This window comes from Leguminivora glycinivorella, chromosome 5 (genome assembly GCF_023078275.1).
Source record: "Leguminivora glycinivorella isolate SPB_JAAS2020 chromosome 5, LegGlyc_1.1, whole genome shotgun sequence".
Lineage (NCBI taxonomy): Eukaryota > Metazoa > Arthropoda > Insecta > Lepidoptera > Tortricidae > Leguminivora > Leguminivora glycinivorella.
In genome coordinates, this window is record NC_062975.1 from 25,574,957 (window position 1) to 25,585,879 (window position 10,923).

General features: G+C 39.9%; 1 protein-coding gene across 1 annotated transcript; it reads left to right on the top strand.

Moving 5' to 3' along the window:
• Nucleotides 1-856: 856 nt before the first annotated feature.
• On the top strand, nt 857-2,454 carry LOC125225986. The gene is made up of 2 exons (XM_048129801.1): nt 857-1,936; nt 2,386-2,454. Exons 1-2 carry the CDS (start codon nt 857-859, stop codon nt 2,452-2,454), a joined length of 1,149 nt encoding a protein of 382 aa, XP_047985758.1.
• The last annotated feature ends 8,469 nt before the right edge of the window (nt 2,455-10,923 follow it).

The window sequence follows — 10,923 nt, forward strand, 5'->3', positions numbered from 1 at the left end:
GCACATAATATTTTATTGCTGAACACATGAGTTTGACATAAATATTAATATATTAATTATGGAATAATCTTACAAAGCGGCGGCCACAGTCAGCTTAATAAGGCTTGTGTTTAATTGTATGTGCTTACTTGACGACATTATAACTATAATTTATGTATAAAACTCCCGTGAGACTCATACATATTTAAAAATATTTTAAGCGGGTTACTCACGTATTAAGTCGATATAGCGTTCGACATGTTTCGGCTCAATTTCGAGAGCCTTTCTCAAGAGTAGCGACACCCCGCCTTTACATGTCGAGAGCGCGACGCATACTGCGGGCGCTTGCTCGGTGCGCGCGGCTGCTGAGGACAGGCGCAGGGGGGGTCGGCGGCGCGGGCGACGTCACCGTGGCGAGATCGGAGCTACCCACTATGTTACTTTTGTCAAAAGCAGGATTGCACACAACACTTATTACGTCACTTGTTATGTGGTGCGATGTCGGGACAACGGAGTGATACCGAAGTTTGCACGCATAAAACCGGTTAAGTGTATTCGGGACTATGAATCTTTCTTTCGTGTGGCGAATGAGAAATTACTGGCGAAGATTATTTCGGACTACCGTCGAAAAATTGCTTTTGTCACTAGTGAATTGTACTACTTACATCTAGACCTCAGTAACTACCTAGATCCGGACTTATGGGCAACTTTGGATGCAATGTCGAGTAGTAGGGCTGAACGCATTTTTAATGGGACTGTGAAAAGGCATAGTGATAAATTATCGCGACTGACAAAATGCAATCTACCCCAACAAAATGTAGTTCCCCAAAAGTCAGCCAATACTGTAGTAAACCTGTCGTCGTGCAGTGTGAGTAAAATGGCGGAGACAGCCTTGGCGAAAGGTTTGAATTTTGCTCCCACTCCTAATCGAATACCTATTGAGACGATAATAACAAGTGTTGAGGGTACAATCATACAAAATAGAATACCAGCTACGGGCGCTGATTGTATCAGACAGGATGTTGCGTCCATGATCCGTAAGTCCCACTTGCCAAAATCTAACATGCCGCAGGGGGAGTTGAGGGCGCTGCGCGAGCTCCGCGAGAACTTGGACGTCTTGGTGTTGCCAGCTGACAAGGGCAATGCAACGGTTATTGTTGACACTCAGGCGTATGATAATAAAATTGCCGAGCTGCTAAGTGATGCGACAACATATAAAAAGGTTAATTATAATCCTACGGCGAGAGTGACGGCCAAAGTTAATAAGCTATTGCAGAATTTACCAGATAAATGTATGGCAACACGACTGCGTCCACATAACCCTACGTCGCCTAAAATTTATGGTTTGCCTAAAATTCATAAGCCTGATTGGCCACTAAGGCCGATAGTGAGTCAGATTGACTCGCCCACTTATAAGCTTGCCCGTCATATGTCGTCGATATTACAGGACTTCACGGGCGAGACCGCGAGTTACATACGAGATTCGAGGCACTTCATTAATTTGCTGAGGGATATTCAACTGTGTGAAGACGAACTTATGGTGAGCTTTGACGTAACATCATTGTTCACGAACGTACCAGTGGATGAGACTATTAAGATAATATCAGACCTTTTGGCTGCTACTGATTTACCTACTGTGTACTTGAACGCTATTGAGTTGTGTCTGAAATCTGGATATCTGATGTGGCATGGTGACTATTATCTTCAGGTTGATGGAGTGGCCATGGGTTCGCCGATAGCTCCCGTTGCTGCCAACATTTTTATGGAATGGCTAGAGGAAAAGTTATTAAATAGCTCGCCAATAGTACCAAAATGTTGGTGGCGGTATGTAGATGACGTGTTTGCGATTGTCTCAAGGGATTGCCTACATGAGTTCACAGCATACATCAACACCTTGCACGCTAAAGTCGAGTTCACGGTGGAGAGGGAGTTAGATGGGAAGTTTCCCTTTCTGGATGTATTGGTCATGCGAGATCCCAGGGGACGGTTACATACTACAGTGTATCGAAAACCAACTCACACTGACAGATACCTAAGGGCAGATTCACACCACCACCCGTCTCACTTGTCGTCTGTACCGAGAACATTGATCAACCGCGCCTTGAGTTTGTGTGATCCTCAGCACGTAAACCGGGAATTGAGTCATGTTAGGGGTGTTTTGGAAAGTAACGGTTACAACTGGAGGCATAGTAATCGAATTGCGAATGCATCCGCGCGACCACGACCACCGGCGGTGGAAAGGCTGCCCTTATACTTGCCGTACATCAAGGGAGTGACGGATAAGATCGGACACTTGTTACGCCGAAGATATAGCATCAAGACGATTTTCCGTCCTCACACGCAGCTCAGGAAATGGATGCGTTCGCCAAAAGACAAGGAGCCCTTAAATGTTCCCGGGGTGTACAGGATCCCGTGTTCCTGTGGGAAGTCATACATTGGAGAGACCGGCCGGAACATCTCGACAAGGCTTTCTGAACACATACGTAGTATGAAGGGCCGGGACACCCACAGCTCTGCGGTGACAGAACACGTATTGGATTCGGACACGACGCACTATGTAAGATTTGATAGGGTAACCGTACTGGCGCGAGAAAAGTTCTTCGTTCAGCGGAAAATACGGGAAGCTATAGAAATTAGTCGTCATCCTAATTTCAATCGTGACAGTGGTTGGTCGGTGCCACCGAGTTGGAAAACAGTTCTAGGCACTACGTCGGTCCCCAGTGTAAACGCACCCTTAACAAGTGACGTAATAAGTGTTGTGTGCAATCCTGCTTTTGACAAAAGTAACATAGTGGGTAGCTCCGATCTCGCCACGGTGACGTCGCCCGCGCCGCCGACCCCCCCTGCGCCTGTCCTCAGCAGCCGCGCGCACCGAGCAAGCGCCCGCAGTATGCGTCGCGCTCTCGACATGTAAAGGCGGGGTGTCGCTACTCTTGAGAAAGGCTCTCGAAATTGAGCCGAAACATGTCGAACGCTATATCGACTTAATACGTGAGTAACCCGCTTAAAATATTTTTAAATATATAATTTATGTACCTATACATATATTTGTTATGTATATAGTTAAGATAGCAGATAGAGGAGCAGCGGAGGAACTAGCAGCATCATGGAAGCGCGACAAATATTCGGCGCTGCTGTCGCGCTATCTATTTATCCCGTTGGCAGTGGAGACGTCGGGGTACTATCGCAATACAGCGTGGGAACGCATCGAGTGTGATGGGCACCCTTGCGTCTGGGAGGGCTTTTTTTTTTTTATACTACGTCGGTGGCAAACAAGTATACGGCCCGCCTGATGTAAAGCGGTCACCGTAACCTATGGACGCCTGCAACTCAAACAGTGTCACATGCGCGTTGCCACCCCATTAGAAACTTGTACATTCCCTTTTGTTGTGTGTGTGTGTTTTGTGTGTTTGTGTTTTGTGTGTGTGTGTGGCTTGGAACGAGTTTTGTAAATAGAATTTAGTTTTATAGTAATGTTAGTTTTAATTGAGTAGTATTATATCAATTAGTATTTTTAAGTTAGTTTTACATGTACCGATGCCTTTTGAATAAATACTTTCTTTTTATTAAAAAAAAAAAAGTTGATATACAGAATTATTGTTTCCCCCATATAAGGACTGGGTAAACAAATGCACTAGGTACCAGTGGCGTAGCGTCGATACAACTCGACAACGGGTTCCCTAAAACTCTGCAGTATCTGTAGAAGTTCATACAAAACAGATCCCAAAAACCCCTCCGGCTTTACCAGCAAAAATGTTCACGCGTCGCCACTGCTAGGTGCCCCTCTTCCCAGTGGGTGTAGTGAAGTTGACTGTGGGCGATGGGTTCTTTTAACCCCTTAATTTCCAAGAGTGGCACTGAAACTTCAGCTGTTCCATGTGCTCTGTCTACCCTTTTAGAGGTATCGGCGTGGGTTTACGAATGTTGTTAGGTCTATGTGTAGGTATGGGTAGGTAGGGGTATGTTATATCTTGAAATCAATCTAAGACCAGTAAGGGCCACTTGCACCAACGAAAATGGTGGGTTAACCCACCATTTTATATGGATTTTGACAGTTGACAGCCCACTAACCCCAAGTGAAGTGGTTGGTGCAAGTGGACCTAATAAGATTATCCTTAAAATACAGAAAATACCGAAACATAAAAAAAATCATTACTCATATGACTAAGAAAAACTTTATGTACTATCAAGGTACATAAAGATTTTCTATATAAGTAACAGATACACTTTCAAAGATGTCGTGGTCACAAAATGTCACTGCTACGGCCCTATGTATATGTATGTATAGAAAATATGTAAAAACAATCGTGCCGCATCAAGGCCTAAATGGGCATTAATCAAATTAACACATTGATATAAAACTATTGACACTTTGGCGCCAACCATCTTTATACATACTAATTATGACTTATTACGACTGCATGAGGCTTAGTTTGTGTGGATAGAGTAGGGTTAAATATAGATGGCGCTTGGGCTGTTTTAGTTTCGAGAATTTAGAATGACAACGACATTTTGTCTTGAAATCAAGAGTGAACAGGCATCTTCTGGGCGAGCTCAATCCATCGTAGGCCACGTCTTTGCCTTTGGCTATTTTGTGGCCAAGAGTAAGCACATTTATAATATTTAAAAAAAGAACTTGGCATGATAAGGGTCTCCCCAACCTATCGACGCGGAATCGCCGATTCGACCATTCGATTTCGTGAATTTCATTCAATATCTCCACTACTAGCGATTTAAATTATACTAACAAAATCGAAAACAAATGGCAATCACCACTAGATTTAAAATTATCCATCCTTTTTCAAAAACAGCACTACGTCGTTTTCCATGAACTTTCGAACTGGCAATAGGCTACTTGACCCTTTTTTAAAGTCTGTCTTATATGATTAAGTACTGTCCAATCAACCGAAATAAAATATTACCATATTTTATTATGACTTTAAAACAGCAAAAAATATTTTCAAAGTATACTTTTACGTAAGCAGGCGAAAACAACACAGTCATCTATAGATTATCTATGCATCAAGTCATTCTACTCTAAAACAACATTTTCTGACTTTTTAAGTATGAGGACATAAAGTTCAATATGTCAGTGATTGTTTTGACATGCAGTAAGGTTCGAATTCGATGACGTCACTGCATCGCTGACAGCGTTTCCGGTGGCCAAAATAAATAAAAAATTACATTTATTTTTAATCTAAAATACGTAATCACCCCGTAACTTTCAATACCAAAAGTCTATAAATATAGGTTTTTTTCAGAATACAATCATTTATTGTGTCAAATTCGATATGAGTCTAGTAGCGGCTATTCGCGCGTTCGAAATTTAAAAATCGTTTTCTATCTCCAACATTTTTGCACAATCACATTTGCACGTCTACGTATAGTCGGTATCTGGCCTAAAATCTTCAAATCAACTGCAATATACTTTAAGGTCGTAAGCGCCATTGAGATAACATTCTGTTGATTGACCGACTAACTCACAGACATATATTGAGTAGATGCTGCATTTCCTACTTAATCAAACAATTTCATCTTAAGAATAATAAATAATATGAATCAGAGACATGATGTGTTGAGAATTTATACCTGCAAGTTTAATTATTTATATTGCTTCTTCATTATTCTGCTTGCTTATTGCTTATTCATTAACATTATTTTACCTTTTTTCCCAACGTTGTATGTGTTAAATTAAATATGTGTACAAAGCGTGAGAACTTAGTGTTATAAGAATTCATATGTTCAGCTGTTTATATTTTTTTGTAAAGTGACAGTGTGGCCTTTTTGCTGAATATGATTTGTATTTGAAGACACAATTTTAACCAAAATAGTAAATTATATGGCAATGGCTCGATGATTTAACTATCATAAATTAGCTCTAAAATATATATTTTTTTTTACTGTAAACAAATTGTAATCTAATACATATTTGGGAAATGGGATCCGTTTTCTAATTATACAGAAATATTTTTTATTTATTACAGAATAAAGTAAATTGTATTTTTTCCTGTCTGTCAAACACGCTCGCGGTGCAACAATACTTAAATGTTTATGCATTGAGTGTTCTATTTAGGTATGTCTGTGGTCTGGTCCCACGTTTTTTGTGTAGGCATGTAAATAACTGTCAATGCAACAAAACTGTTACATCACTGTATTAATTGTTTAAAGGTTAAACTTAACTCGGCTTGTTTTTATTATAGTTTGTGTACGTTTGTCATAAAACTGATATTTTATGTTTCTGTGTATACTTACAACTTATGTACAACCCATAAATACATAAAAAATATAAATGATGTAAAAAAAATATGGGCAGGGCACGTTTGTCGTATGCCGGATGACCTGTGGGCTAAAGCGACAACCAATTGGGTCCCACCAAATCGAACCCGGGGTCGCGGAAAGCCTCGACGGCGTTGGCGAGATGACCTTGACGCTTTTGATGAGAACTGGTGGGAAACGGGTCAGGACCGGGATACGTGGAAAGGGAAGAGGGAGGCCTTTGCCCAGCAGTGGGACACTCTAGGCTCATATAAATAAATAAATAATAAAAAAAAATATAGACGGATGGTATTGCAGAATCTAAATAGCGTTTAACGCTAGTGTGCTTGCATCACGTTGCGGGCCGAAATATTTTGTACTAGATTTTGCCCGCGGCTTCTCCCGGGTTAGAAAGAGACAAAAAGTAGCCTATGTCACTCTCCATCCCTTCAACTATCTCCACTTAAAAATCACGATAGTTCGTCGCTCCGTTTTGCCGTGAAAGACGGACGAACAAACACACACACTTTCGCATTTATAATATTAGTATGGATGGATAAGATTTTGATTTCAATTCTAAGTAAAAGTTACCTAATTACATTTCTTATGTTTCGCCCGTATTAGATATACACAGTACACACAGTACACACAGTATAGAAAACCGCGAACAAATGAATAATACTAATTATTATGTTACTCGCTTTGGCAGGATGGTGAGACCTCCTGATCGGTGGACCTACCCCGTTCCCGAATCTCGTCGAAATTAGATTAAGTACCTACTTACCAACTAACTTACCTTCCCAGATTGTAAACAATAAAAATATGAATGGATGTTATAAATATAATACATAAATCTCCTTAATGAACGCACATTATATACAATGTTTATATAATTGTCATAAATAAATTAAATAGTTTAAAAATAAAAAACCTGTCTATGTCATTGTCATGTAATAGGTACGGTAAATAAGTGAATTATGTAATTAATTGCAAAATGCATGTATTCATATAATGTAATTAAATAATTATGCTTGTGATGTTATGAATGTAAGATAAAAACAAAAATGAGATCAATATATACTAGATATTAGATACACTTGCATGCGTAAGTTTATTCTTATCTAGACGAAAATAGAAAATTAAATAATTATATAAATGGTAAAATTGTTAAATTAATTGGGTAAGAAATTTATCAAAGAAATATTTTTTGTAAGGAAGGAAAATGTGTGTAATTTGCATGGGTAAACTTACTATATTTTTGTTTTCTTTTTTCAAAGGGGAGTTGTCACATATTACTATGTGGGTAGATTTGTATGTAGGGTAGGCGGTAACGTCATGCAAGCGAAAATAATAGATCAGTCTATAATCAGCTGAGGTGGTTTCATTGTGTGTTCCCTAATACTTTACATGGCGCGGTTTGGTTAGTTACACACAGTATAGAAAACTTCATTGTTGTTTTTTTTAGAAAAAAAATAATATAAGGTATTTCTTAACCTAAATATCAAATTATTGAATATTGCATTTACATTTACATACGCCTACTAGTACCACCATTAATCAAATTATGTTAACAACCCTGCACGGATAGCATGGTCGCGTGATAAACGATAAAACATCAGGCACTCGTTTCGAACTTCCTTTTTTACGCACTTGTATCGTAATGTACTATTTCAGTACAGATGGTGTTTTTTATACGCACTAGTGCGAGAAGTGGTTCATTATATGCCAGGTCGAAACTTCAGAGGCTCATCTGTACTGAAAAACGTCGTACGATACACGTGCGAAAAGGAAATTCGTAACTCATGTCGATTTAAAACACGACCGAAGGGAGGGAGAAGGGAAATTTATCGCCACTCGTATCGAACTTCCTTTTTTACGCACTTGTATCGTAATGTACTATTTCAGTGCAGATTTTGTTTTTTTACGCCCTAGTGCAAGAAGTGGTTCATTGCTTGTCAGGTCAAAACTTCGGAGGGTCATCTGTACTACTGAAAACCATCGCGTCGTACGACACTCGTGCGAAAAGGAAAATCGTATTTCGTGCAGATTTAAACACTCCCTTCGATTGTGTTTTTATTTATCGCCACTCGTTTTGAACTTCCTCTTTTTCGCGATTGTATCGTAATGTACTATATTTTCTGAAAGTAACTTATTTAACATGTATTTTTAATAATGGTTTTGTTTTAATAGGCAAAAAAGTTTAAGGTAATTAATATCCCGATCAATACAATATGAACATCAATACTAATATTATAAATGGGAAAGTGTATGTGTCTGTTTGTTTGTCCGTCTTTCACGGGAAAACGGAGCGACGAATTGATGTGATTTTTTAAGTGGAGATAGTTGAAGGGATGGAGAGTGACACAGGCTACTTTTTGTCTCTTTCTAACGCGAGCGAAGCCGCGGGAACAAGTTAGTTATGTATAAGTACCTACTTAAGTCTAGTGAAACTAACTGTGAATTATTCTAGGTTCTAAGAAATATTTAACCATATTTTATCAAGCATGATTTTGCAACATTTTTAACCCCCGACGCAAAAACGACGGGGTGTTATAAGTTTGACGTGTCTGTCTGTCTGTCTGTCTGTCTGTCTGTCTGTCTGTCTGTCTGTCTGTTTGCCTGTCTGTGTGTGTGTCTGTCTGTGGCATCGTAGCTCCCGAACGGATGAACCGATTTCGATTTAGTTTTTTTTTCATTTGAAAGCTGTGTTAGTCGGGAGTGTTCTTAGCCATGTTTCATGAAAATCGGTCCACTAGGTCGCGGTCAGGGGTTTTTTCAAAATTTTAATTTTGTGGTTAGGTTATTAGGTTAGTTAACATTAATATATTTTGTGGAGTAAATAGATATAACGCAATAGAATAATGGTTAAAAGAACATGAACAAACTGCTATTTATTACTACGATGATGCTTTTATTTATAATGAAGCATAGAAATGTGTAATCAAGGATGTAGCAACAACATAAATCACATAATTGGAGCAAATTCCTGGCATACTTGTTCAATGTTTAGATAATCTATCCATACTAATATTATAAATGGGAAAGTCTGTGTGTCTGTTTGTCCGTCTTTCACGGCAAAACGGAGCGACGAATTGACGTGATTTTTTTAAGTGGACATAGTTGAAGGGATGGAGAATGACATAGATTACTTTTTGTCTTTTTCTAACGCCCCACTTCCCAAAAAGGAGGGGTGGAAGTTTGTATGGAGCATTGCGCTAGTTTCGAATTTAACGCGAGCAAAGCCGCGTGCAAAAGCTAGTAATGTATATTCTTGCAATTATTATTACCCTTAGTATAACTACGCATAGGAGCTATAAGCTACAGTGGGACCATTTCGACTGGGGGACAATTGCAACCATTTTTTAGGGTTCCGTAGTCAACTAGGAACCCTTATAGTTTCGCCATGTCTGTCTGTCCGTCCGTCCGTCCGTCCGTCCGTCCGTCCGTCCGTCCGCGGATAATCTCAGTAACCGTTAGCACTAGAAAGCTGAAATTTGGTACCAATATGTATATCAATCACGCCAACAAAGTGCAAAAATAAAAAATGGAAAAAAATGTTTTATTAGGGTACCCCCCCTACATGTAAAGTGGGGGCTGATATTTTTTTTCATTCCAACCCCAACACGTGATATATCGTTGGATAGGTATATGAAAATGAATAAGGGTTTACTAAGATCGTTTTTTGATAATACTAATATTTTCGGAAATAATCGCTCCTAAAGGAAAAAAAAGTGCGTCCCCCCCCTCTAACTTTTGAACCATATGTTTAAAAAATATGAAAAAAATCACAAAAGTAGAACTTTATAAAGACTTTCTAGGAAAATTGTTTTGAACTTGATAGGTTCAGTAGTTTTTGAGAAAAATACGGAAAACTACGGAACCCTACACTGAGCGTGGCCCGACACGCTCTTGGCCGGTTTTTCCATGTAGGTATTACACTTTCCACATGATTGTATCCACTGAACACGCGTGCCATATATAACAAGTGGACACTTTATTTAACAAAATAGGAAAAAACTGGATCAGTTGCAATTGTCCTGCAGTCGAAATCGTCCCGCTGTACCTTGGTTAATTATCATAGTAGTATAGCAAATCTCAATGTATTATGAGCTTTATTGTGTAGGCACATAATATTTTATTGCTGGACACATGAGTTTGACATAAATATTAATATATTAATTATGGGATAATCTTACAAAGCGGCGGCCACAGTCAGCTAAGGCTTGTGTTTAATTGTATGTGCTTACTTGACGACATTATAACTATAATTTATGTACCTATACATATATTTGTTATGTATATAGTTAAGATAGCAGATAGAGGAGCAGCGGCGGAACTAGCAGCATCATGGAAGCGCGACAAATATTCGGCGCTGGTGGTGAGTTGTCGTTCGACACCCCTGCTGGGGTGTGAGTGGCCCCTTCCGCGCTGGGCGCTGTGGGGGCTGTGTCGGGGCGCGCCCCATCCTTGTGGGGCGGTCTGACGCCGTCTTTTTGTGGACGGCTCGGCGATCCGGTGTTTGCTAGCCCTACCGCTACCGGCCGTTATCCAACCGCTGTCGCGCTATCTATTTATCCCGTTGGCAGTGGAGACGTCGGGGTGTTGGTGTGCGGAGGGGAAAGCCTTTTTGGTCGAATTGGGGCGGCGGCTCGGCGAGAGAGGCCATGACCCTCGTTCCGGGTCTTTTCC